The 27,952-nt window shown below is 38.8% G+C and overlaps 5 protein-coding genes and 1 long non-coding RNA gene across 8 annotated transcripts; 2 read left to right on the top strand and 4 right to left on the bottom strand.

The window, feature by feature from the left end:
• Window positions 1-47: 47 nt before the first annotated feature.
• On the top strand, window positions 48-2,681 carry LOC116208253 (glucan endo-1,3-beta-glucosidase 5). Its single transcript, XM_031541599.1, has 2 exons — window positions 48-755; window positions 1,402-2,681. Exons 1-2 carry the CDS (start codon window positions 412-414, stop codon window positions 2,504-2,506), a joined length of 1,449 nt encoding a protein of 482 aa, XP_031397459.1. The 5' UTR covers window positions 48-411; the 3' UTR covers window positions 2,507-2,681.
• Window positions 2,682-3,138: 457 nt separating this feature from the next.
• On the bottom strand, window positions 3,139-6,124 carry LOC116207165 (E3 ubiquitin-protein ligase RGLG5-like). Of its 2 annotated transcripts, none has more exons than XM_031540039.1 (11): window positions 5,966-6,124; window positions 5,323-5,871; window positions 5,008-5,233; window positions 4,807-4,920; window positions 4,608-4,705; window positions 4,429-4,508; window positions 4,228-4,333; window positions 4,024-4,163; window positions 3,700-3,931; window positions 3,554-3,610; window positions 3,139-3,463 (listed from the first exon to the last, which is right to left on the bottom strand). In XM_031540039.1, exons 2-11 carry the CDS (start codon window positions 5,764-5,766, stop codon window positions 3,380-3,382), a joined length of 1,581 nt encoding a protein of 526 aa, XP_031395899.1. In that variant the 5' UTR covers window positions 5,767-5,871; window positions 5,966-6,124; the 3' UTR covers window positions 3,139-3,379. The 2 variants fall into 2 exon arrangements, with proteins under 2 accessions (XP_031395899.1, XP_031395900.1); XM_031540040.1 differs by having other exon boundaries at window positions 4,024-4,151; window positions 5,966-6,101.
• A 9,293-nt stretch (window positions 6,125-15,417) lies between these two features.
• Window positions 15,418-17,207, top strand: LOC116209158 (glucan endo-1,3-beta-glucosidase 5-like). Its single transcript, XM_031542714.1, has 3 exons — window positions 15,418-15,447; window positions 15,656-15,765; window positions 15,890-17,207. The coding sequence occupies exons 1-3, from the start codon at window positions 15,418-15,420 to the stop codon at window positions 16,992-16,994; spliced, it is 1,245 nt and encodes a 414-aa protein (XP_031398574.1). The 3' UTR covers window positions 16,995-17,207.
• A 223-nt stretch (window positions 17,208-17,430) lies between these two features.
• LOC116206826 (E3 ubiquitin-protein ligase RGLG5-like) lies at window positions 17,431-20,050 on the bottom strand. 2 transcript variants are annotated; one of them, XM_031539639.1, is made up of 10 exons: window positions 19,524-20,050; window positions 19,208-19,433; window positions 19,007-19,120; window positions 18,809-18,906; window positions 18,630-18,709; window positions 18,429-18,534; window positions 18,222-18,349; window positions 17,898-18,129; window positions 17,752-17,798; window positions 17,431-17,661 (listed from the first exon to the last, which is right to left on the bottom strand). In XM_031539639.1, the coding sequence occupies exons 1-10, from the start codon at window positions 19,791-19,793 to the stop codon at window positions 17,634-17,636; spliced, it is 1,329 nt and encodes a 442-aa protein (XP_031395499.1). In that variant the 5' UTR covers window positions 19,794-20,050; the 3' UTR covers window positions 17,431-17,633. The 2 variants fall into 2 exon arrangements, with proteins under 2 accessions (XP_031395499.1, XP_031395498.1); XM_031539638.1 differs by having other exon boundaries at window positions 17,752-17,808; window positions 19,524-20,048.
• A 2,658-nt stretch (window positions 20,051-22,708) lies between these two features.
• On the bottom strand, window positions 22,709-23,662 carry LOC116209284. The gene is made up of 3 exons (XR_004157188.1): window positions 23,469-23,662; window positions 23,246-23,344; window positions 22,709-23,159 (listed from the first exon to the last, which is right to left on the bottom strand). It is a non-coding gene; the product is annotated as an uncharacterized LOC116209284 (long non-coding RNA).
• Window positions 23,663-24,512: 850 nt separating this feature from the next.
• LOC116206849 (DNA-directed RNA polymerases IV and V subunit 4-like) lies at window positions 24,513-27,507 on the bottom strand. The gene is made up of 9 exons (XM_031539669.1): window positions 27,366-27,507; window positions 27,159-27,251; window positions 25,984-26,103; window positions 25,733-25,831; window positions 25,397-25,508; window positions 25,199-25,279; window positions 25,059-25,092; window positions 24,909-24,977; window positions 24,513-24,812 (listed from the first exon to the last, which is right to left on the bottom strand). Exons 2-9 carry the CDS (start codon window positions 27,238-27,240, stop codon window positions 24,738-24,740), a joined length of 672 nt encoding a protein of 223 aa, XP_031395529.1. The 5' UTR covers window positions 27,241-27,251; window positions 27,366-27,507; the 3' UTR covers window positions 24,513-24,737.
• Window positions 27,508-27,952: the final 445 nt, after the last annotated feature.

Genomic DNA, 27,952 nt, shown 5'->3' with positions numbered 1-27,952 from the left:
AGAAGAAAGGAGTGAGATTTACTCGCTAACAATGGGAATGGAATAATAACGAGAATTCGCCGCTGTTGTGTTTGGTGTCGTGTCACGATCTTGGCACTATTTGGATCAAATCAATCAGGAAAAACACGAAATTCCCCGAAGGCAAAAGGACCCAAAAGATCAAAAAGGCGTTATGGCCACTTGTTGAGTACTGATTAGTAAAAGAATATATGATATCCCATTGATAAATCTTGCTAGATAATCTCTCCTCATGCAGCTTCCTCCGGCTTTTTAACCTTTTGAGCGGTTACGCACACTGCACTGTTCCTCCCCACTCGCCGCCTTACACCTTCCCGTGTAAGCTCAAATTTCGGGGTTCTGTCAGTGATTGAGTGAGCTCAGGCAGTGGAAAAACCGGTTCTTGGAGTGGAAATGTTGGAGCCCAGAATCAAAGGAGCAGCCTTTGGCGCGTTTCTGCTTCTGGGTTCCTTGCTGGGGGCGGAATCTGCCATTGGGGTGAACTGGGGCACTGTGTCTTTCCACAAGCTGAAGCCCTCCGCGGTGGTGGATCTCCTCAAGGACAACAAGATCGAGAAGGTCAAGCTGTTCGAGGCAGAGCCCGATGCGTTAAGGGCCTTGGCAGGGAGCGGGATTCAGGTCATGGTCGGGATCCCGAACGACTTGCTGGCCATTTTGAGCTCCTCCCCTGCTGCTTCTGATCTCTGGGTCCGTCAGAATGTCTCTGCCTACGTCGGCAAAGACGGTGTTGACATTAGGTGGGAACACTCTTCTTCCTCCTTCTTTCTTATTTCTCAGTTGCTTTCAACTCCATGGTTTCCTTCGTAAGTCCTGAGATTCCTTTTCAGATGCTAAACAAATGATGAGGGTTTTGGCTCAGTAAGAATGGTATAAAATCTGATATCTATCTATGAATAAATGAAGACTTTGTTGTTTGTCTGCTGCAGATTCCAGGTGCATTTAGAAAGTGCAAACAGTTTTTTTTTTTTTTGAGGATTTGGTTCTCTAATTTTAGAATGTGGGTGTAGATTTTCCCTTCCCCAGTATAGTTTTGTACTTAGTGAAGGATAAGAATTGAGAAACTCGCTTGATCGGGGAGAGTTCTAAAGTCTCCAGCTTTGATCAATCTATCATTGAGGATGCTTTAGTAGTTTGTCTGGAGCACAGAACATGCTTGATACACATTTGAAGGCCTTTCAGCACCTTGTTGGAGCTTTTGTTGCTTTGCAGCTTTTCAGTTTTAGCTTCAATTTACACTTCAAAACGCCAATGCAACACTGATGCCTTGGTTACTTGAAAATGAATTGTTGTTCATTCTGCGATTGCTGCATTTCCAGCTTCTCCAACAAAGTTAGAGGCTATGGAATTGTTACGAAATTTTGAATCTTCTAATGTTTTCGACAGGTATGTGGCAGTAGGAAATGAGCCGTTTCTCACGAGCTATGCGGGCCAATACGTGAACTATGTGGTCCCTACCCTTCTCAACCTCCAGCAGTCCTTGGCCAAGGCTAACCTTGCTGGTTCTGTTAAGCTGGTGGTCCCGTGCAATGCCGATGCTTATGAGGCGAACCTTCCCTCCCAAGGAGCCTTCCGCCCTGAGCTCACTGATATCATGACCCAGCTCGTCTCATTCCTCAACACAAACGGCTCCCCGTTTGTTGTGAATATATACCCATTCCTCAGCCTCTATGGGAGCTCCGATTTTCCTCAAGATTATGCTTTCTTCGAGGGCACAACTCACCCTGTCACGGACGGGAATAATGTTTACACGAATGCGTTTGATGGGAACTTTGATACACTAGTCGCGGCTCTTACCAAGATTGGGTATAGTCAGATGCCAATCGTGATAGGTGAGGTGGGGTGGCCCACTGATGGGGCTTTAAATGCAAATCTGTCAGCAGCTCGGGCATTCAACCAAGGCCTTATCAACCACGTCCTCAGTAACAGAGGAACTCCTCTGAGACCAGGAGTCCCTCCTATGGATGTCTATCTGTTTAGTCTCCTGGATGAAGGGGCAAAGAGTGTCCTTCCCGGTAATTTTGAGAGGCACTGGGGGATTTTCTCCTTCGATGGTCAGGCGAAATATGCCCTAAACCTCGGGCGGGGAAGTAAGCTGTTAAAGAATGCGAGGAATGTCCAGTACTTGCCGTCTAGGTGGTGCATTGCAGACCCAACTAAGGACCTATCAAGCGTGGCGAACCACTTTAGACTTGCTTGTAGTGAAGCTGACTGCACGACTCTTAACTATGGTGGTTCGTGCAATGGGATCGGAGCAAAGGGGAATATATCATACGCGTTCAACAGTTACTATCAGCTTCGGATGCAGAACTCTCAGAGCTGTGATTTTGACGGGATTGGGCTGGTCACTTTCCTCAATCCTTCTGTCGGGGAGTGTAGGTTTCTCGTTGGGGTGACCGATACGAGTTTTGCAAAATTTAGAGCTTGTAGTAACAGATTGATTTATTTAGTTTTGGTCTTGTGGGGGTTGCGGTTTCTCGGAGTTTATTGAACGGGCCTTTCATGCTGCTCTCTTATAGTCAAAGATGAAAGAATATTACAGCTAGAGTTAGACATAATGAAATTATTGTAGGGAGTGATTGTATCATTTTAGATAGAGAATATATGATCAGTATTTAGTGGACCGTTCATACCGAATTAATATCAAGCTTTTTGAAATATTTCTACTTGCTGATTCCATATGATCTGCTGCATACAGCACAGATGAAACTTTCAAGCATTGTAGAAGTACTTGTTTGTTAAGCCCGGTTATTTGCTGCTATCTCAAATTCGGCCATTCGGGATCTGCAGTATTGTTCTAACTGGAAGTTTGTAGGTGAAAGGGTGAAATGTACACGCACACATATACACACATCAGATTCATTGACTCCAAATTCTGAGGTCAGTGGATCGAGCTGACATGTTGGCCTGTTTGATTTCTATATCCGGTTTTAAGATTTTAACTTTTAACTTTATCTCTACTCACTACACAACAAAAGTCAACAATACAATTATTATTATTTTTATTTTTTTTCAATTTTTAATAATAAATTCTTTCAACAGTTCATTACTTTTTTACATTTTTTTCTTATAATTCAACATCACAATCATTACAAACAAATTAAAATTAAAATTCAACTCAACTCAACTTTAAAATCAAACACAGTATTTAATGCTCCGTTTGTTTTCAGGATCTGATTTTAAGATTTTAACTCTAACTTTAACTCTACCACTACACAACAAAAATAAACTATTTAAAGTAAAAAAGATGGGCCCCATACATAAATCTACATACAACTCCATTATATTCAATTCAATTTTTAATATTAAATTTTCCGAACTATTCATTAATTTTTAATATTAAATTTTCCACACGTCTTATGTTTCAGTCATAAAGCTTTATCCGAGTAGTTACACAGGTTCGGCAAATTGGACATAAGGTCAAGTCTCTCCCACAGTCGTAGCATGTCTGCAGAAAAGATCGAAACCGCTGTAAATGATAATCTTCAACCCAAATGAGCAAAGACCATGTATTGGTTCAATGAATGTAAAAGTTTACCTGATGCCCGCATCCAAAGGCGAGGTCTTTCTTACTCCAAAAACATATTGGACAATTCTATGACAGCAAACGACAACTATGAGAAACCTTTGAACTTACAGAAGCCGAATTGATAAGCAGAAATTGTAGCAACTGACGATAAATACCATGTTATATGATGAGTCCTCAGTAACAGCGCTTGGAATGTATGAAAATGCTGAACCTGTCTCGTTACCGCTCGAATACGGGCTTGGTGCGAAGGAATTAACTGTCGGATTGTTAGAAAATGCTGATCCTGTTTCATTAGTGCTTACATACATGCTTGTTATGGAGGGAGCAATTGGGTTTGTCCTCTGAGGTGGAGGCAGAGGAAATCTTCCCAGAGTTCCTCTTTGGCGACTGCAATTAATGATCAGAGCAAAAAGCGGTTCAATGTACAATGTCCGTCAATTTCGAGCTAGTTGGGGCAGGGAAATGCTGAGATGGGTTACCCGAGAAGTTGGAGATCAAGTATTGCTTTATATTGTGTTGGTACTTCCATCAGTGCTGCCAATGCAAAATCTGTCTCCTTCTTGGAGCTGGGAGTGTTTTTCAGCATAATCTCCGTAAAATTCACGAACTGCACGCACATCTACTCTTTACAGATTTGATGTTTCCGATTTTTAAGTTATTTTTCTTAAAGTTTGTATGCTAACCTGAAAATTGTCGAAAGCTCGAGCTGGAATGTTGTCATCAAACTTTCTCATCATGTCCCAGGGCCCATCTCCGACTCCCACCAGTACTATGGATAACGGATACTCGCTGAATATGATAAATTTCATATAAGTCTTTGACTCTCTTGTGCAGGAAAAGGCTAATTAAGATTCAGAGCAGTTTACTGATGTAAGATTGAGAACCTTGCTTTGACAATTGCGTTGATCGTACTCTGCTCCTGAGGGCTTGACTGCCCAGAAACCATATCCGCACTTCTTGTGACCTGACATCGACATGTCCAGACCAACATGTGAATATTCATGGCCGTTCTTAGGGATACAAATTCAAGTTTCAGCTACTATTATACTCGGAATGCACTGACCTGTCCATCGGCAATGATCATGAGGACGTGATACTGGCCCCTGCTTTTGTCCACAATATCGATTGCAGTTTCGATAATCGGAGCAAAAGATGTTGGTCCTGCAATAAAAATGTCAGCACAAACTTATAAATTTGGAGACTTCAATTCGGAATATATGACAACTTGATCAACACAAGCTAGAGGGATCATTTAACAGAACCTGCCAGATTCACTTGAGGAACCAATTCCCGGTATCGAGCAAGTACGTCCTCAAACCCATTACAGGACCTGTTGTCGGGATAAAAGCTGAAAACATCCTGATCATGTGTAGTAGCTGCAATAGGATTGCACCAACCGGTCTCATACGTTAAGAGATGTTTTAAAGTCAACAAAAGAAGTGCTGCTGCAGACAAAAACTGACCATCACCAAATCCTAAACAAGGAATCAGGTTGTCTTCATCGAAGGATGAGAGTGTTCTCCCGATGATTGATATGGCCTGCTCGTACGGGTTTTGGGTGTTCCCGAGATGATGGAGGCTCTTGTGTCGGAAAGATCGCGACCCCATCCATTCGTTGCTCTTAGTAAAATCGATGCCCACAATGAGATTTGAAGATTCGAGACCTGCTTGTCCTAGTGCATCCGTGACCTGATGTATATCACAGAAACAGCTTAAGCTCGTGAGAAAGTGAAATGACGATGTGTATTAAGCGCCGTAAACTTAGCCGAAATTAATACCTGTTCTAAAGAGTAGTAGTCATCTCCAATTCTCAAGTATCTCGACTGAATCCTGCTTCCCCTCTCCCAGTCTGTGTTGTGTTTCTTGGAGGAGGCGTGAGTAGATATTGGGCTTTGGATCGACCGAGCATCATAGTAAGCAGATGAAGATGAGCTTTGGATTGGTCGAGCATCATAGGAATAAGCAGATGAGCTTTGGATCGACTGAGCTTCGTAGCAGTAGGGGTCATAGGAGTAGCGACCTCGGTTTCGTGTCAGTTTAATACCCATACTAGTTAAGCTTAATTCCTCGACGGAAATGTCACAGGAAGCCTCTTTTAAAAACTGAGAACTGAAGGGCCACAATGTACCGGGGCCGATATATAGCAGGAGACATTGACCATGGCGATTGTCAATTATTAAAGGGTCAACTAGGATAGAGAAAGACCCAACCCCAGCTTTCATACGCTTCTGTCACGGAAGCTTGAAGCCCCTTGAGCAACCATCGTTTGGGCCACAGGTACGACTGCTTCCCCTAAATCCGATGGTTGTCCGGTGTTCATCTCGATTCTGTTACAGAAACCGTAGAATTTTCCATTAAATCGGGGAGCTTTCAGAGGGCTGAGTACTTACATCGAAATTGCAGGTGAATGCAACAGCTCACCTAAAAACAAAGCTTGTCAACTGTATAATCCGAATGAATCCTTTTCAGAAGTCGAGCTGCAGAGCAACTTCCATGGAAACTGCTAAAGCAAAGACGCCATATTTATTACGCCACATAATCAGTAGAAGTCAGTTGTCAACGCCCAGAAAGACCAAGCACCGGTATGTAGTGGACAGAACCGAACATTCGATCGGATGAGAAGTTACCGATGAATACAAGAACGATACTAACGAAAAAGACCCAAGATTTTTATACAATATGTATACTAGCCAAAAGTACGAAGCGAAACCATTAAGATTCGATCAATGGACTTCTCACACCTTCTTATTCCCCTCTCATTTTTCCCGTAATAGGCCAAAGCGGTAATGTCTTCCTTTTAACAGGAAAAGAAATCATCTGGACCAGTCTTAAGGTGGCGCGGCACAATTTTTATTGATGGTTATTTTTTTCAGGGACGGATGTGCAGTCTGTTTTGTTGATCTCAGACAGGATGACGTATGAAGCATTTCGTCACTCTTTGAGGCATTAAGACGGATTTGTCCCGATGAACTGGCCATTATCCCCGGCCGCAAGGACCAAATCTTGGTCTTCGCTGTCAACTTGTCAAGCAGGCATATTTTATTTCGTTAGAATTAGACAAATATAATCATATTTGAAGAAGGTTGCCATCCACTATGAAGAGCTGCACTAGTGCCTAAGCGGGGATCATTTAAAGGATAAATAAATACAGGCATGAAAGCGGCAGTGAAGCGGGTCGTTCGAATAATGGTAGCTTATTGAGAAGTCAATCGCCTTATAACCCTTATTCATCAATTCCAACCGTTGGGTATTTACGACGAAGTTGCTGTCACAGACTGATCTGTATGGTGCGATGGCCAACAAGATCAACTCTTATAACAAAACCAATTCTACTTGTGCTTCTGCTTCTGTTTCTGATCAGTACAAGCTAGAGGGATCATTTAACAAAACCTGCCAGATTCACTCGAGGAACCGATATCCCATATCGAGGGAGTACATACTCAAACCCATTACATGAACTGCTGTTAGGATAAAAACCGAAAACATCCTGATCATGTGTAGTAGCTGTAACAGGATTGCAATTTCCCCCAACCGGTCTCATATGTCAGTGGAGGTTTTAAAGTCGGGAAAAGAAGTACTGCTGCAGATATATACTGACCATCATCACACACACCTAAAACAAGGGATCGTTTGTAAGGTATATATCAGAAATCGAGAGGACAAAACCTGTAGGAGACCACAATTCTCCCGTAAAAATTAATCAGGAAACCTTGTGCCTCAGATTTTTCCTGTAGAAGATAAACCCATACAGCGCAGCTATAATCATTCACAATCGACAGGAAATACCGTGCACCGGAAATAGATGAGACTCTATAAGGTCCCCATATATCACAATGAATTAATTGGAATGGGAAAGAGGCTTTATTCGAACTTATTGGGAAATGGAACGAGTCTGTTTTGCTCAGCAACATATGTCACAGAGCACATTATTATCCAAATGATGCATAAAAACAGAATTATCCTTGAACTGAATACGATGCGAAGGATATCCCAACCACTTGTGCCAAATATCTTCACTATCTGCTCTCATTGCCCGTAATCTCTGAATTGATGAAGAAACGCGCTGTAGAAGCCAGACCCCCTGTGAAGTTCACCCACTCCAATCGTACTTCCCAAGATGTAGTCCCGAATCAAACAAAGATCATAAATATAGTGTATACTAATATTAAGGTCCCCAACTAATTGAGCCACGGACAATAAGTTGCAATTGAAATCCGGCACATAAAGGACATTTTGAAGAACCAAATGGTCTCCAAAGACAACCTTGCCCATAAACGTAGCTATTGTTGTCCCATTTGGAACATGAATACTTGGACCATTACTAATAGGAACATCATCAAGAAGATTAATCAGGCTACCAGTCATGTGTCGTGAAACCCCTGAATCAATGATCCAATCAAGTTATGAAGTAATGGGCACGAAATTCTCACCACTTAATCGATTAATCTCACCATTGTCGCGTGAGACCATTTGGACCAGCTGATGTAATTGAACTTCGGACAAATGGGCCAGCTTATTTAAGTATGCAGGTTGCTCAGCTTGGGCTTGGGCTGCAGTGAAAGTTCCTGGGCTCTAATTGAAAAATTGCTGCGAAGACTGGTTGGGCTTCCATTGCCCACGATTATGGGTCGGCCTATTTTGTGACGGCTCGGTCGAATACGGGCCCCCAGACTGGAGATACTCGAATCCTCCCCCACGCTGCTGCAGAAGGACCGAGAAGAGGAAGATGACTGCAATCCCTTTCCTCCTGACCAAGACTGCGCCGAGGGATTGTTCTTCATGTTCCTTTGGTTTGACTGCTATGAGCTCGGATATCCATGGAGCTGGTAGCAAGTGGCCTCGTGATGCCCGTTTCGCCGGTAGTAGTTGCAAAAGGGACGACCGCGAGACCGGAAGTCACCTATGCTCGAGCCAAAATTAGGGTTAGGACCCTCTGCTTCATTGACTATTTTGGCTGCAAAACCAATCGCTTCATTGTTCGAATCCCTGCCTTGAGCAATAGGCCGCTGGGCTTCATCATGAGCGGCCATGGCATGTGCTCTGTTGACGTTCGGGTCCATGCTTAAAATCTGTGATCGAATGGTTGAAAACTCGGGATTGAGCCTAATTAAAAACTGATATACCTTTTCTTTTTCTTTGTGAGCTGAGAGTTGAAGCCCAGCGTCACAAGTACAGGTAGGTAGGTCAAGATACAGGTCCATTTCATCCCAAAAACTCTTTAGCTTCTAGTAATATTATGATATCGACCTTTTATCCTGTCTGAGCAAGCAAATATTGGCCTTAAGTTGATAAATTTTGGATTCATTACCCTGAGAGAATTGCTCCTTAAGATCATCCCAGAGTGTTTATGCATTCTTCACCCCTGCAACTGAATTTTGTAACTCTTCATCTAGGTGATTGAATATCCAGGAAAACAACATCGAATTGCAGGTAATCCATTGCTCATGGTATGGTTCTCCCTCTCCTGGCTGTGCTACCTTGCCTTCGATAAATCTGAGCTTGTTCTTGGCTTGAAAAGTTGTTTGCATAGCTTGAGACCATGTGTTATAGTTCCTGCCATTTAATTTGTAGGAGATAAGTTGCGTGCCTGGACCGTCCGAAGGAGAAAAGACATAGATGGGAGGTAAGTTTCTAGCCGAATTGCTAGCTTCAGTGTTCTTTGACATTTTAACAACACAGGAAATTAATGCAGTGGTAGATGACGCTCAGCATAGAATTGTTGACAGGATGAAGCTCGACCAATTTGGTAGGCAAAGGAAACAAAAAAATTGATTGCCTTTATGATCGACGCTTTGATACCATATTAGAAATCGAGAGGAGAAAATTGGTAGGAGACCACAATTTGGGAGAAGAGCTTAATTTCTCATTCGATTGTCTGGTATGTATACAATTATTCTGATGGATAGGAAATGAAAATACTATCTACTTCTATACTACGGCTATCCTATGTATGGTACATAGAGATACATGCATAAAATGCAATGACAAGAAATAGGAAGAAATCCTCTCCATAATAGTATAAAAGAAGGCAGGCATCAAAGCGGGTCGGGCCAAAGAATGGTAGCTTATTGAGAAGTCAGTCGCTTTTAACCGGGTATTCATCTATTTCAACCGTTAGGTGTTGCCGATGAAGTTGCTATTCGTCTGCACAACACTAACCAAACTGATCTATATGGCGTGAAGGCCGACAAAATCAAGTCCTTTTCTATTGCTGAGAGTACATGTCTTGATAAGCCGATGACATTCTGTCACATGTCTACTGATATGAGGTCTCTACTCTTTGTGGTATGCATGTAATGTATGTTATGTTTTCTTTCACGAAAGTTCCATTCATATTTTCCAAACTTGACGCGTCCTTTCTATGGTCTCTCTAATAAGTTTTGCACAAATGCGTTGTTTGACGGTTTCATAATCCCGCAAGTGCACGGGCTTTGACAAATAATATAATGATTAATAGAGTATCGTTCGCACGAGAACTTGATCTAAAGCTCTACTAGTGATCAAAATTGACAACTTAATCGAAGTCAAGCAAATCAAAGATCGATTGATTAAAAAAAAAAAACAAATCAAGAACAATCAACGGTCAATTCTATCTACTAACTTAGGTTCTTAACTATCCTTAAGGTTCTTCCGAATCACTCAAGAAAAGAATTACATTAACCGATCCCCTATATTTCTATGGTTGCCGAATTAACGCGAGCTCATTAAGTACCAACCCTTCGGCTACCTAAGGTGAATAGGTATATTTCTATCTTACCCACAAATCAATCGTAGACTTGAATTTACCCTCGAAATGATCTATCAAAGTCGATCTTAGGCTAGTCTACGCCTAATCTATATCTAGAATAACCCTCCCAAATTCATCTAGACCATTAAAATCAATACAATTGGTGATCAGACAATTGAAAGCATTGAGTATGGAAATAGACTAAATAGATTAAAATCATAAACTCATTAGATCAAATGTTTGGACACAAATGCATAGAGGAGATTTGAACCAGGACCTTGGAGTTACTAAACTACATAAGAGTAAGCTTGGAATCACTAGGCCATAAACTTTTATGGTAAGTCTAAAGTAGTTTTTGATTGCATAAAATAAGTGCCCAAATTAATCTTTTAGACTTAATTGAATTGAGCTTATTTGTAAGCACAAAAACAAAATTGATTTAACTTATTAAATTAAGTCAAAGAATACTTAGGTGGCGTTTGATAAATTAAGTACTTAAAAATTAATAACTTAATTAGTTAAGGAAAGAAATGTATAGGAAGAGTGGATAAATGATAAGGATCATGATATGTTTGGTGAAGGAGAAATGGTACTACTAAGTGAAAAATGACTTATTTCATTAAGTCAATATTTTTACTTAACTCATTAAGTAGTTTTTCACTTAATGATTAAGTAGTATAGAACTCCATTTCTCATCTTTCCCTCTTTCTCCTATTCATTTTCCCTTGTAATTAACTTGTAACTAACTTTTAAGCATTTAGTTTGATTAAGTTGAGACAACTACACCCTTAATGATTCAGTCAATAAAAATCTACTTATTTTCGAGGTTTTGCTTATTAGCTAAGTTGTGAATGTAGCCTATTTGCCTAGGTACCCACATTCTTTTTGTAATAATTAAAACAATACCATTTTCTCAGAAGGGATGGGAGAGAAGAACGAGAGAGATAGGGAGGACCTGTGATTGGAGGACAGCTTCAAAAGAGAGGGGTTGTGGTGGTTCATCGCCCGTCGACCATTAGCTTCGACAAGGTCGCTTGGGACCACAAAGTTCCAAAAAAATTTAAGAAAAGCTTATAAATAAAAATCAATAAATTGTATTGTATTATACAATCATTTTTATGAAAAATCTAGAAATTCAATAAAAATAAATTACTTTTTAGAAGGTTACATAAATGTTTAATTTTCTAATTTTTGTTAATTATGTATATAGCAATTACAATATTATGATAATCCGCTGTAATTATTAAAAAAATTATTTAACACTATTAATTTTCACTAGGATTACGAGTGGTTAGCCTCATATTCAATCCAAAATTATGAACTAATAGATGGTGGAAACATTTCATTAAGCTCACAAGTGGTTGGGCTTAAATATCCAATCAAAAGATTGAGTTGATAGGTGGTGGAATTCATTGCTCTTATAACCAGAGATTTTCTTTTTATTTTTCTAATATGGAATAACAATTCTTAATAATATATATATATAAGTTAGGACATGCTTATGAAGAAGTGCCATGACTTCATTTCTTAAGGCCCTCAGCTTGTAGGTTATCGACCTTTGAGGAACTCGGATAACTTTTTTAGGTAAAATACATCAAGGAATAAAAAAAAGCAACAACACAAAACAAGGTATGGAGGCTCCAATACAACCACTCAAGAGAAGCATCCTAATGCCAGCCAAAGGCGAACTGAAAAACTAGGAGCCCACTGGAAACTGAAGAGACCATCGAGCCATCTAGTCCGCGCTTAAGTTGAAAATCCAAAATCATTAGGATAAGTTAATTCATGAAGAGAAGATTTGTGTATTTGTCCATAACTCCACGTAAAATTGACCATTTAATTTTGGTTAAGTAAATATTTATTATATTTTAGTAATATCATATTTAACGAACCTTGAATATTCGTCTATATTATTTGTATGGAGTGATATACAATTAAATAATTTTTTTAAAAATATTTTCTCTGCATTGTAAAGAATTTGTTGATAGACGATATACCTTTCAAATTCAATATACTAAATTTTCTATAAATATTGCATATCTCTTAGCTTAGGTATAGTTCATGATTAATAAAGGATTACGAAGCCAGGTTTGGGGCTGCAAAGAATGATTTGAAGACATCGATACTCAAAGAGCATGAGGAACATGAGGGTCCTGTCATAGGCCTAGAAGGTATTGGACGAGGCTAAAAGAGAATGTTGAGATTCAAGTGGCTTATTCTATCAAAAGATTACACAATTTATAAAAAAAATATCAAATTTCATTAATATTCTAACACATCCATGTAATGCGTGGGTTAACTCTTACATTTATACCTAGTTACATTAATTATGAAGCATTAGTTCCAATTTCAAGCTAATTTTACTATACGTAAATACTAATATAAGCATAAACAGATGTCCATTACGTGTTGTCCTCAATTTTATGTTACTAGGGCTTTTTTGGATGGGCCATTTGACAGAAAATGAAGGATAGTATTGTTCCTCCAAACCCCTTCACTATATGGGAATTTTCATTTGTGCTTGAATGGATTATTAGTATTTGGTTTTAGAGTTGAACATAGTTGAATTTTTGTTTTAATTGGTTTGTAATGATTGTGTTATTGAATTATGAGAAAAAATGTGAAAAAGTAATGAACAGTTGAGAGGAAGTAATGATTGTGTTGTTGAATTGTGAAAAAAATAATAAATAGTTGAAAGAATTTAGTATTAAAAATTAAATTGAATGGTTAAAAAAATTGAAGAAAAATGGAAAATTAATAATTGTATTTTTGAATTAAAAATAAATGAAGTTAAGTGGAGTAGAGTTAAAAAAGAATTGTAAAACCAAATGGACTATTAATGATTGTTTTTTACATTGGACAAAATAATTCCCAATTCGAAAGGAGTAATTTGCATAAAAAATAGGCCCATTTGGGCACTGCATGGCGTGGGTGGGCCAGACCTCAAATGGACCCAAAGCTCTTATTTGGCCCATCCTAAACCATCATAGGTTTTCTCAGGGCCGACCCATGCTATTGATCCTAGGCTAAGCGGTGAAAAAAATAAAAAATACAACGAAAACCTGATTTCAGAATATACTGAAGTGTTTGATTAAATCATCATAGGCTAAGCTTAGAAAAAAGAGAGGAACTAGTTACAATAAATCAAAACAAACTTGATCAAAAAATAAAACGAAAACCTGATTTCAGAATATATTGAAGTGTTTGAAAAAATCAGTCGAAGATTTGGCGGGGAGCGAAATCATAAGGATTATCCTATATATGATAGCTGCGAACTAACTTTGAAAGTGTATAAGCTCTTTCCAGGCCTTGGGATCTTCATCGATGATCTTTGTCATTCACACAGTAGCATACCGGTCAGAAGGCCCATTAGGAAAACCACAACAATGAAGAATTGGTCGATCCAGTTATCGAATAGTCCGTGAACCGCATTCGTGGAGGAGAGTGGTTTCCTCTGCAAGATTGACACAGAAAATAACAGAATTAGATCCATCAGATTAAATTCTTCACCAATAGAACAGTAGAAGAATGGAAATATTCATAAATTATTTTCCCAGGCTTCTTCAGTTGGACTACTGTCCTTGCAAGTTCGGCGAGTTTCTTCTCCATCGCAGCATCCTTCTCTCTCAGTTTTTCGATGGCCTTCGCTTTCTCCCTGATCGTCTGCGCACACCAACTAAGGAAAACCGATTAGTACTTATGTATATTCGAGAGACGAAGCAAAAGACAGAACTTTTTTATGAATACATGACGATACTGCATCCTAAAGAAGCAGCTTTGCAACCCTGGATTTGAGTTCGTCGTTCTCCAAAGTTCCTTCTCGCTCGTCACTGAAAACCTTCAAACCGAACGGGAGCTGCAGCACCGGTAAAGTTCAAAAAGATTTTCCATCATCAAGTCTCATATGAAAGAAAGACACGTTTGAAGATTCTACTTCCGGACAAACTATTAATTGTTCTCTCGTTCGTGATTGAACGGGCCTCATAATCATCCTCCAACATCTGAGTCCTTCTGGCAGCATCAGAAGAATAAGAGTTCTTTGACAACTGACTGCAACCGAACATCGAGGGGAGCGTGCGTTTGATCTTTGTCCATCTCGTCCCTTGCCCGACAGGTTCCATGGATTCTTCCAACTTCAGTTCCACTCTGTTCTTCTTCTGATAAATGAGGGAACTCTTCTCGCTCTGCAGTTTATATCTGCATCTATATAGATATACATAATATATATGTGTGTGTGTGTGTGTGTGTGTGGTATATAGCTAAAACCGCCTAAAACTGCAATGGATTTCTCCCAAATTTTTGAGTTTCTATTTTGATTTTGTGCGGATATATATATATATATATAATATCTTTTTTCGAAGGTATATGTAAAATATATCTTTTACTCTAATCAAAGCATAAGTAAATATTGTGTTTTTTTAAAATAAAAATGAAATATTGTGTTTTCGCTTGTAAAAAGGATGTAGTGTATTGGCGACTAACATACATTCTTGCCTGATGACTGAGAGATTTCATGTTTGATTTTTGTTGTGAAACTATATGTGTCCCTTTATTAGACATTAAGATATTATAATTTCTCTTTCATTGTATAAGACTATGGTCTCCTCTATATAATTTGATATGATTTTGATTTGATTCTGACTTACCAGCTAGTTGGTTTGTAATTTAGTATAGATTTCGAATTATGTTTATGGTATCAAATTCAAATTTAGATAAATCTTTATGTTTCCCCGTGGTTTATGGGTATAGTACAATAAAATAAAATATAAACGACACGGTTAGTCCTACAACAAGTATCGAACTTGAAAATATTTATTTACTAGGTAAATGCTTATGCTATTACGTTACACCATCGTTTTATAAATTTAGGTGAATCTTTAATCTTATCTTTTAAGGATGAATCAAGTTGACAGACCCATGGAAAAAATCGGAACGGATCGATACAATGGAAAATTCTGTACATTTATGATTGACCATTCATGCTATTTGCAGTCCCCCCTCATTCATAGGTATATTAACTTGAATTACAAGAGTCTGGTCAGGTGACTTGAATTGCAAGATTCTCTTTGATTCAGCTCCCGATATAACAGATTCCATAAGATACTATCGTTTCCTTTAGCCTTCATATCGAATATCCGAACTAGAAATGGACCCAACCCATAGCTTCAACGTGAAGGTAGGTACTACTGCTACAATCGAGCTAATGGCAAAGTTTGAGGGTTTTGAATGTGGATATAGATTTTCCCTTCCCCAGTATAGTTTTGTACTTAGTGAAGGATAAGAATTGAGAAACTCGCTTGATCGGGAAGAGTTCTGAAGTCTCCAGCTCACCGGCTTTGATCAATCATCATTGAGGATGCTTTAGTAGTTTGTCTGGAGCACAGAACATGCTTGATACACATTTGAAGGCCTTTCAGCACCTTGTTGGAGCTTTTGTTGCTTTGCAAACGCCAATGGAACACTGGCCTCCATTAGCCCAGGATCTTGATAACCAGTGCCTTGGTTACTTGAAAATGAATTGTTGTTCATTCTGCGATTGCTGCATTTCCAGCTTCTCCAACAAAGTTAGAAGATACGGAATTGTTACGAAATTTTTAATCTTCTAATGTTTTCGACAGGTATGTGGCAGTAGGAAATGAGCCATTTCTCACGAGCTATGAGGGCCAATATGTGAACTATGTGGTCCCTACCCTTCTCAACCTCCAGCAGTCCTTGGCCAAGGCTAACCTCGCTGGTTCTGTTAAGCTGGTGGTCCCGTGCAATGCCGATGCTTATGAGGCGAACCTTCCCTCCCAAGGAGCCTTCCGCCCTGAGCTCACTGATATCATGACCCAGCTCGTCTCATTCCTCAACACAAACGGCTCCCCGTTTGTTGTGAATATATACCCATTCCTCAGCCTCTATGGGAGCTCCGATTTTCCTCAAGATTATGCTTCCTTCGAGGGCACAACTCACCCTGTCACGGACGGGAATAATGTTTACACGAATGCGTTTGATGGGAACTTTGATACGCTTGTCGCGGCTCTCACCAAGATTGGGTATAGTCAGATGCCAATCGTGATAGGTGAGGTGGGGTGGCCCACTGATGGGGCTTTCAATGCAAATCTGTCAGCAGCTCGGGCATTCAACCAAGGCCTTATCAACCACGTCCTCAGTAACCGAGGAACTCCTCTGAGACCAGGAGTCCCTCCTATGGATGTCTATCTGTTTAGTCTCCTGGATGAAGGGGCAAAGAGTGTCCTTCCCGGTAATTTTGAGAGGCACTGGGGGATTTTCTCCTTCGATGGTCAGGCGAAATATGCCCTAAACCTCGGGTGGGGAAGTAAGCTGTTAAAGAACGCGAGGAATGTCCAGTACTTGCCGTCTAGGTGGTGCGTTGCAGACCCAACTAAGGACCTATCAAACGTGGCGAACCACTTTAGACTTGCTTGTAGTGAAGCTGACTGCACGACTCTTAACTATGGTGGTTGGTGCAATGGGATCGGAGCAAAGGGGAATATATCATACGCGTTCAACAGTATCTATCAGCTTCGGATGCAGAACTCTCAGAGCTGTGATTTTGACGGGATTCGGCTGGTCACTTTCCTCAATCCTTCTGTCGGGGAGTGTAGGTTTCTCGTTGGGGTGACCGATATGAGTTTTGCAAAATTTAGAGCTTGTAGTAACAGATTGATTTATTTAGTTTTGATCTTGTGGGGGTTGCGGTTTCTTGGAGTTTATTGAACGGGCCTTTCATGCTGCTCTCTTATAGTCAAAGATGAAAGAATATTACAGCTAGAGTTAGACATAATTATTGTAGGGAGTGATTGTATCATTTTAGCTAGAGTTAGACATAATATCAAGCTTTTTGATCAAGAGAGGGAATAGTACAGTGATACACCTCTCGTCTGGTGATCAAGAGGTCTCATGTTCGATACCCAGTGGGACTATCCTTGCCTCCTTTATTAGATATTTAGGATTTCTATTTCAATATAATAGGTTCATGGGTCTCCCTTGTAACCGGAAAAAAAAAATCATGCTTTTTGAAATATTTCTACTGCTGATTCCATAGGATCTGCTGCATACAGCACAGATGAAACTTTCAAGCATTGTAGAAGTACTTGTTTGTTATGTCCGGTTATTTGCTGCTATCTCAAATTCGGCCATTCGGGATCTGCAGTAGTATTCTAACCGGAAGTTTGTAGATGAAAGGGTGAAATATACATATACATATATATATATATAGACACACACATCAGATTCATTGAATCCAAATTCTGAGGTCAGTGGATCGAGCTGAGACTAGAAGTAACTCTCGTCTCATGTTTCAGTCATAAAGCTTTATCCGAGTAGTTACAGAGGTTCGGCAAATTGGACATAAGGTCAAGTCTCTCCCACAGTCGTAGCATGTCTGCAGTAAAGATCGAAACCACTGTAAATGATAATCTTCAACCCAAATGAGCAAAGACCATGTATTGGTTCAATGAATGTAAAAGTTTACCTGATGCCCGCATCCAAAGGCGAGGTCTTTCTTACTCCAAAAACATACTGGACAATTCTATGACAGCAAACTACAACTATGAGAAACCTTTGAACTTACAGAAGCCGAATTGTTAAGCAGAAATTGTAGCAACTGACGATAAATACCTTGTTATATGATGAGTCCTCAGTAACAGCGCTTGGAATGTATGAAAATGCTGAGCCTGTCTCATTACCGCTCGAATACGGGCTTGGTGTGAAGGAATTAACTCTCGGATTGTTAGAAAATGCTGATCCTGTTTCATTAGTGCTTAGATACATGCTTGTTATGGAGGGAGCAATTGGGTTTGTCCTCTGAGGTGGAGGCAGAGGAAATCTTCCCAGAGTTCCTCTTTGGCGACTGCAAGTCATGATCAGAGCAAAAAGTGGTTCAATGTACGATGTCTGTCAATTTTGAGCTAGTTGGGGCAGGGAAATGCTGAGATGGGTTACCCGAGAAGTTGGAGATCAAGTGTTGCTTTATATTGTGTTGGTATTTCCATCAGTGCTGCCAATGCAAAATCTGTCTCCTTCTTGGAGCTGGGAGTGTTCTTCAGCATAATCTCCGTAAAATTCACAAACTGCAGGCACATCTACTCTTTACAGATTTGATGTTTCCGATTTTTAAGTTATTTTTTTTCTTAAAGTTTGTATGCTAACCTGAAAATTGTCGAAAGCTCGAGCTGGAATATTGTCATCAAACTTTCTCATCATGTCCCAGGGCCCGTCTCCGACTCCCACCAGCACTATGGATAATGGATACTCGCTGAATATGATAAATTTCATGTAAGTCTTCGACTCTCTTGTGCAGGAAAAGGCTAATTTAGATTCAGAGCAGTTTACTGATGTTAAGATTAGAACCTTGCTTTGACGATTGCGTTGATCGTACTCTGCTCCTGAGGGCTTGACTGCCCAGAAACCATATCCGCACTTCTTGTGACCTGACATTGACATGTCCAGACCAACATGTGAATATTCATGGCCGTTCTTAGGGATACAAATTCAAGTTTCAGCTACTGTTATACTCGGAATGCACTGACCTGTCCATCAGCAATGATCATGAGGACGTGATACTGGCCCCTGCTTTTGTCCACAATATCGACTGCAGTTTCGATAATCGGAGCAAAAGACGTTGGTCCTGCAATAAAAATGTCAGCACAAACTTATAAATTTGGAGACCCCAATTTGGAATATATGACAACTTGATCAACAAAGCTAGAGGGATCATTTAACAGAACCTGCCAGATTCACTTGAGGAACCAATTCCCGGTATCGAGCAAGTACGTCCTCAAACCCATTACAGGACCTGTTGTCGGGATAAAAGCTGAAAACATCCTGATCATGTGTAGTAGCTGCAATAGGATTGCACCAACCGGTCTCATACGTTAAGAGAGGTTTTAAAGTCAACAAAAGAAGTGCTGCTGCAGACAAAAACTGACCATCACCAAATCCGAAACAAGGAATCAGGTTGTCTTCATCGAAGGATGAGAGTGTCCTCCCGATGATTGATATGGCCTGCTCGTACGGGTTTTGGGTGTTCCCGAGATGATGGAGGCTCTTGTGTTGGAAAGATCGCCACCCCATCCATTCGTTGCTCTTAGTAAAATCGATGCCCACAATGAGATTTGAAGATTCGAGACCTGCTTGTGCTAGTGCATCCGTGACCTGATATATATCACAGAAACAGCCTAAGCTCGTGAGAAAGTGAAGTGACGATGTGTATTAAGGGCCATAAACTTAGCCGAAATAAAATACCTGTTCTAAAGAGTAGTAGTCATCTCCAATTCTCGAGTACCTTGACTGAATCCTGCTTCTCCTCTCCCAGTCCGTGTCGTGTCTCATGGAGGAGGCGTGAGTGGATATTGGGCTTTGGATCGACCGAGCATCGTAGTAAGCAGATGAAGATGAGCTTTGGATTGGTCGAGCATCATAGTAATAAGTAGATGAGCCTTGGATCGACCGAGCTTCGCAGCTGTAGGGGTCGTAGGAGTAGCGACCTTGGTTTCGTGTCAGTTTAATACCCATACTCGTTGAGCTTAATTACTTGACAGAAACGTCACAGGAAGCCTCTTTTAAGAACTGAGTACTCAAGGGCCACCATGTACCATAGCCGATATATAGCTGGAGACATTGACCGTGGCAATTGTCAATTATTAAAAAGTCAACTAGGATAGAGAAAGACCCAACCCGGTTTTCATACGCTTCCGTCACGGAAGCTTGAAGCCCCTTGAGCAACCGTCGGTTGGGCCACAGGTACGACTGCTTCCCCTAAATCCGATGGTTGTCCGGTGTTCATCTCGATTCTGTGACAGAAACCATACAATTTGCCATCAAATCGGGGAGCTTTCAGAGGGCTGAGGACGTACATCGAAATTGCCACGTGAAAGCAACAGGTCACCTAAAAACGAAGCTTGTCAACTGTATAATCCAAATCCAATAGTCATAAAAAAATTCAAGTCTTTTCAGAAGTCGAGCTGCAGAGCAACTTCCATGGAAACTACCAAGCAAAGACGCCATCTTTACTACACGACTTAATCAGTAGATGTCAGTTGTCACGCCCAGAAAGACCGAGCCAAATAATTTTTCTTAACTCATTAAGTAGTTTTTCACTTAATGATTAAGTAGTGTAGTACTCCATTTCTCATCTTTCCCTCTTTCTCCCATTCATTTTCTCTTATAACTAACTTGTAACTAACTTTTAAGCATTTATTTTGATTAAGTTGAGACAACTACAACCTTAATGATTTAGTAAATAAAAATCTACTTATTTTCGAGGTTTTGCTTATTAGCTAAGTTGTGAATGTAGCTTATTTGCCCGGGTACCCTCATTCTTTTTGTAATAATTAAAACAATATCATTTTTTCGGAAAGGATGGGAGAAAAGAACTAGAGAGAGAGAGAGAGAGAGAGAGAGAGAGGAGCTGTGATCGGAGGACAACTTCAAAAGAGAGGGGTTGCGGTGGCTCATCGCCCGTCGACCATTAGCTCCGATGAGGTCGCCTGGGACCACAAAGTTCCCAAAAATTTTAAGAAAAGCTTATAAATAAAAATCAATAAATTGTATTGTATTATACAATTATTTTTATGAAAAATCTAGAAATTAAATAAAAATAAATTACTTTTTAGAAGGTTACATAAATGTTTAATTTGCTAATTTTTGTTAATTAAGTATATAGCAATTACAATATTATGATAATCCGCTGTAATTATTCAAAAATTATTTAACACTATTAATTTTCACTAGGATTACGAGTGGTTAGCCTCATATTCAATCCAAAATTACGAACTAATAGATGGTGGAACCTATTCCTTTGTCCTCAACAATTGAGTGTGATTAGGTTTTTATTTTCATGCTCTTATATGTTCACACAAACGCATAACTCACTCAAGTACCATGTAAACATTTCATTAAGCTCACAAGTGGTTGGGCTTCAATATCCAATCAAAAGATTGAGTTGATAGGTGGTGGAATTCATTGCTCTTATAACCAGAGATTTTCTTTTTATTTTTCTAATATGGAATAACAACTCTTAATAATTAATATATATATATATATGTATATACATATATATATATATAAGTCAGGACATGCTTATGAAGAAGTGCCACGACTCCATTTTTTAAGGCCCTCAGCTTGTAGGTTATCGACCTTTGAGGTACTCGGATAACTTTTTTAGGTAAAATACATCAAGAACAAAAAAAAAAAAAAACAACACGAAACAAGGTATGGAGGCTCTAATACAACCACCCAAGAGAAGCATCCTAATGCCAGCCAAAGGCGAACCGAAAAACTAGGAGCCCACTGGAAACTGAAGAGACCATTAAGCCATCCAGTCCGCGCAGAAGTTGAAAATCCAAAATCACTAAGATAAGTTAATTCATGAAGAGAAGATTCGTGTATTTATCCATAACTCCACGTAAAATTGACCATTTAATTTTGGTTAAGTAAACATTTATTATATTTTATTAGTATCATATTTAATGAATCTTGAATATTCGTCTATACTATTTGTATGGAGTGATATACAATTAAAGAAATTTTTTTAAAAAAAATATTTTCTTTGCATTGCAAAGAATTTCTTGGTATATGATATACCTTTCAAATTCAATGTACTAAATGTTCTATAAATATTGCATATCTCTTAGCTTAGGTATAGTTCATAATTAATAAAGGATTACTGGGGCTGCAAAGAATGATTGGAAGACATCGATACTGAAAGAGCATGAGGAATATGAGGGTCGTGCCATAGGCCTAGAAGGTATTGGACGAGGCTAGAAGAGAATGGTAGAGATTCAAGTGGCTTATTCTATCAAAAGATTACACAATTTATAAAAAAAATATCAAATTTCATTAATATTCTAACACATCCATGTAATGCGTGGGTTAACTCTCCCGTTTATACCTAGTTACATTAATTATGAAGCATTAGTTCCAATTTCAAGTTAATTTTACTATACGTAAATACTAATATAAACATAAACAGATGTCCATTATGTGTTGTCCTCAATTTTATGTTACTAGGGCTTTTTTGGATTGGCCATTTGACGGGAAATGAAGGATAGTATTGTTCCTCCAAACCCCTTCATTACATGGGAATTTTCGTTTGCGCTTGAATGGATGATTAGTATTTGGTTTTAGAGTTGAATAGAGTCGAGTTTTGGTTTTAATTGGTTTATAATGATTGTGTTATTGAATTATGAGAAAAAGTGTGAAAAAGTAATGAATAATTGAGAGAAAGTAATGATTGTGTTGTTGAATTATGAAAAAAATAATAAATAGTTGAGAGAATTTAATATTAAAAATTGAATTGAATAGTTAAAAAAATTGAAAAAAAAAGAAAGAAAAATAATGTGTTGTTGAATTGAAAATAAATAGAGTTAAAGTGAAGTAGAGTTAAAAAAAGAATTGTAAAATCAAATGGACTATTAATGATTCTTTTTTACATTGGACAAAATAATTCCCAATTCGAAAGGAGTAATTTGCATAAGGATTATCCTAAATATGATAGCTGCGAACTAACTTTGAAAGTGTATAAGGTCTTTCCAGGCCTTGGGATCTTCATCGATGATCTTTGTCATTCACACAGTAGCATACCGGTCAGAAGGCCCATTAGGAAAACCAAAACAATGAAGAATTGGTCGATCATCTGTGAACCGCATTCGTGGAGGAGAGTGGTTTCCTCTGCAAGATTGACACAGAAAATAACAGAATTAGATCCATCAGATTAAATTCTTCACCAAATAGAACAGTAGAAGAATGGAAATATTCATAAAATATTTTCTCAGGCTTCTTCAGTTGGACTACTGTCCTTGCAAGCTCGGCGAGTTTCTTCTCCATCGCAGCATCTTTCTCTCTCAGTTTTTTGATGGCCTTCGCTTGCCCCCTGATCGTCTGCGCACGCCAACTAAGGAAAACTGATTAGTACTTAGGTATAGACGAAGCAAAAGACAGAACTTTTTATGACTACATGACGATACCGCATCCTAAAGAAGCAGCTTTGCAACCCTGGATTTGAGTTCGTCGATCTCCAAAGTTCCTTCTCGCTCGTCACTGAAAACCTTCAAACCGAACGGAAGCTGCAGCACCAGTAAAGTTCAAAAAGATTTTCCATCATCAAGTCTCATATGAAAGAAAGACACGTTTGCAGATTCTACTTCCGGACAGACTATTAACTGTTCTCTCGTTCGTGATTGTACGTACCTCGTAATCATCCTCCAACATCTGACTCCGTCAGAAGAATAAGAGTTCTTTGACAACTGACTGTAACCGAACATCGAGGGGAGCGTGCGTTTGATCTTTGTTCATCTCGTCCCTTGCCGGACGGGTTCCATGGATTCTTCCAACTTCAGTTCTACTCTGTTCTTCTTCTGATAAATGAGGGAACTCTTCTCGCTCTGCAGTTTATATCTGCAAGTGCATCTATATATGTGTGTGTATGTGTGGTATATAGCTAAAACCGCCTAAAACTGCAATGAATTTCTCCCAAATTTTTGAGTTTATATTTTGATTTTGTGTGGATATAAATATATATATATATATATATATATATTTTTTCCGAAGGTATATGTAAAATATATCTTTTACTCCAATCAAAGCATAGTAAATATTGTGTTTTTTTCATAATGAAATATTGTGCTTTTGCTTGTAAAGATGATGCAGTGTACTGGCCATTAACGTACATTTTTGCATGATGACCAAAAGATTCTAAATATGATTCTTGTTGTAATATTACATGTGCCCCTTTATTAGACATTAAAAAGACTATGGATCTCCTTTGTATAATTTGATATGATTTTGACTTGCCAACTAGTTCTTTTGTAATTTAGTATAGATTTCGAATTAAGTTCGAATTATGTTTATGGTATCAAATTCAAATTTAGATAAATTCTGTACATTTATGATTGACCATTCATGCTATTTGCAGTCCCCCCTATAGATATATTAACTTGAATTACAAGAGTCTGTTTAGTTGACTTGAATTGCAAGATTCTCTTTGATTCAGCTCCCGATACAACAAATTCCGTAAGATACTATCGTTTCCTTACGCTTCATATCGAATATCCGAACTAGAAATGGACCCAACCCACATCTTCAACGTGAAGGTAGGTACTACTGCTACAATCGAGCTGATCACAAAGTTTGAGGGTTTTGAATGCACGAAAGAGAAGCAGATTTCTTTCCTGCATACAGAGAGCATTGCAAAGCAAGAGGAATATCACTTCCGAAATTCAACTTTTCACATCATTGGAATAAAATTTTCACAAGAAATGGATTAGATGATGTATCATTCCGTTTACAAAGCATTTTGGGTCCAAAAACTTCCACTGCAACACAAGGAGAAGCCCAACCAGCAGTTACCATCAGTTATCAACAACTACCCAAAATATTGCGCAAAAACATCATCCTATGATGTGAGGGTACCGGGATTAACCATAATCATACTGGAATCGCTCTGTACAAATGATACGCTTATGCCAACTGTTTCAGCTTAGCTAACTCGTCCAGTACTCCTTTGAGGGGCTCCATAAGTTTCTCTTTCTTACCCTGAAATTGACAAAATTACCAACTGTAAAATCCCACGTTGGACTCAGCTCAATCAGTAGAAAACTGGGAAGCCTCGATGAAGGTTCGGACAGATACCTTCAGCGACGGGACAAGAGCAAATACTTCATCAGCAGTCTCAGGACCGACGTTCGCAATCACACATATCTGAGGTTACAACGAATGATTAGTACAGCACAGTGCACATTCATTATTAAGATATTGAATCGGAGAGGCCAACAATGATACCTCGCCTTCAGTGACCCCGTGCTCCTTAAGTGTCCTAAAACCAAGTTAAGGTAAACAGCAAAATGCCCATTATTGCAGTATGATTCCATCAGTACAAAACAATCATAATATAAAAGCAAGTGTTAGGTGGAAAAGGATACTCGAGAATTCTTCTCACGGATTGGTAATCAGTGTAGCGATTACCCGTGGTTTTGGCATATTGCAATCCCCGGTCGAAGGATCTATCAGGGAGAAGAAAGAAGGAAGAAGAATTCTATCTCAGAAACCTCGAAAAGGTAAATTTCTCCATCTGTATGAGATCAAAGGTAGAGAATTTGATTCAGGAAGAAGTTCATTACGCGGGGATTTTGATCGAGGGGTCCTCCGACAGTATAACCATTTGATCTTGGATTCCTTGTAAGATCTGAAGAGCCTCAGCATCCATTATGCATTTAGCATTTTTTGGGAGTTCTGAAAAGTTTCATGCCAGAATGCAAATAAGATAGCACCATGATCGCAAATCAGTTCTCTCATACTTGGAAGCAAAATGTAAAAGAACAAATGTCCGAAAAACAAGAACATGACCTTAATTTCACCATCTCGATCCTACTACCATAAGGTCAACTTTTTTGATAAGTAAAAGGAAAAAACTAATATGAGGGAAAATGTATTGCATGATGACGAAAAGGAAATACCTTGCTCAACTTTTAGCTCAAGTGGTGGAGGCGGCTTTGAAGGGCTTTTCTTTACAGTACTCGCGGTGTTGTCCCCTTTACCTCCTTTCCCCGTATTACCTAGAGAAGTCACAGATTATGCATAAGAGGAACCAATGGAGAAGTAGCAGATAAAATATGATGAAAAAATGAGTTAGTAAAGAGCTAATGTGGTTTGAATTAGTACTATACAGTATACAGAAAATGATAGATAGCATTCAAAGGAAATGCACCTTTAGAGAATAGGGATTCAGTTTTCCCACTGGACTTTGGTGAAACTTTGTCGGAATCAAACTGAACCTTCCTCCCTTTCTTTGATTTTGTGGAACCATCTTCCTTCCCTTTAAAGGACCCTATATGAAAATAAAAAAAAATAAAAATAAATACAAGGCGGTTCATGTACGTAATGAACTCAATATTTAGTGCAGGGTGAGGCATAAACCAGCAAACTGTAAAGACATATAACACAAGAATCTTGAGCATTTCCACCAACCTCAATCGAAGTCCCAAGAAAATATACTTACAAAAGATGATGAAAATAAATAAATAAATAAATAAATAAACGATCAAAGAGGAAGGCTGACTTATCCCAAACATGGAACTTTGGAATGCAATGAAGCGAATCAAAGAACTAATGAATGAAAATACCAGCTGTGGTTAAATTAGTCCTCGGAACCAGTAATTCAAGGCTAAACGACATTGCTGAAAGTGGCATTCAAGCACTACACTGACACATATAACTCATCCAACGTCCAATAGTGCAAGACAGAAAAACCCCGAAATCTGCAGGAGAGCCTAAATTTGTTGAACTTCTCTTTTCAAGCAAGACAATAAAATGGAACCATTGACCCAACCATGCGGATCTAGAACGTAGTGAACTCAATCTTTAGCGCAGGGCAAGGCATAAATCAGAAAACCTTAAAGGCATATAACACAAGAATCTCAAGTATTTCCACCAACCACAAACGAAATCCCGAGAAAACTTAGTTTCAAACTTACAACAGATGATAAAATAAAATATAAAAAATCAAAGAGGATAGCCAATTTATCCCGAACATGAACTTTGGAATTCAACGAAGCAAATGAAAGAACTCCTGAACGAATAAAGCAGCTCTAGTGACATCAGTCCTTGGAACCAGCAACTCGAGGCCAAACAACACTGCCGAGAGTGGCATTCAGGCACTACACTGACACACATAACTCATCCAATGTCCACCAGAAACCCAAGAAAAATATGTGCAGGAGAGACCAAATTTGTTGAACTTCTCTCTTCAAACAAGAAGACAATAGAAGTGGAACCCTTGAGCTGTCCCAACGCAAGCGACATAAACCTCCAAAACCTCGAAATCTTTGAGCCGATCATCCGATAATGCAAGACCCAGAAAAGAAAATGAGAGAGGGACGATACCTCCATTTGAAGTAGTGGATTTTAGGGAGGACTTGATGCCCTTAGGGGGCAGAGAAGACCCCTTCCCTCCTTTGTCCGACATTGACGAGCTTCCTGCAACTCTCCCCCCAAAACATTCAAACAAAGCAATGTACCCAGAAACGGAATTGACCCAGAAAAAAAAAAGACAAATCTTTTTTATGCATTTAACCCGATAAACAAACGTACCTAGACGAGATGATTGTTTTCTTCTTCAACAACACAGAGGAAGGAGGAGGAAGAGGAGGAAGATTCGAGCACTTCTCTCTAAACCCTCACCTCATTTCTTTTTACTTTATTTTATTTTATTCAGTATTATCAGTCTTTTTTCTTTAATTATTTTCTTCAGAATTTTTTTTCTTGAATTGTTTACAGTTTGATGCAAGCAGGTAAAATGTCAAAATCAAAATAATAATAATAGTAAAGAGCCCATAAAATAAAATCGAGAGATAAAATTGAATCATACAGTTATAAATTTTAATGAAAAATGAATGTAGTACTTAAATAAATATTTTTATACACCTTATATAGGCTTAAAATTAAGATTTAATATATACTCCTGCTAATATAACATAAAACTAAAAATATACTATTTTCTCCTTTTGATATTCCTAAATATCGATTTTGTAGTTTTAAATTAAGATTCATATTTTTGTAAGTTACTCATTCTATATCTTTGAGCCAATTATAAAAGGGTATATTGAACCATATAGCCTACGTTGATAGATATTCTTAAATCTATTCCAACGTCGATTTTTTGTCTGAGATATTCTAAC

The sequence above is a fragment of the Punica granatum genome, chromosome 5 (genome assembly GCF_007655135.1).
Source record: "Punica granatum isolate Tunisia-2019 chromosome 5, ASM765513v2, whole genome shotgun sequence".
In the NCBI taxonomy this organism is placed as follows: Eukaryota; Viridiplantae; Streptophyta; class Magnoliopsida; order Myrtales; family Lythraceae; genus Punica; species Punica granatum.
The sequence above is the reverse complement of the archived record's forward strand: the minus strand, read 5'-3'. Positions and strand labels throughout refer to the sequence as shown.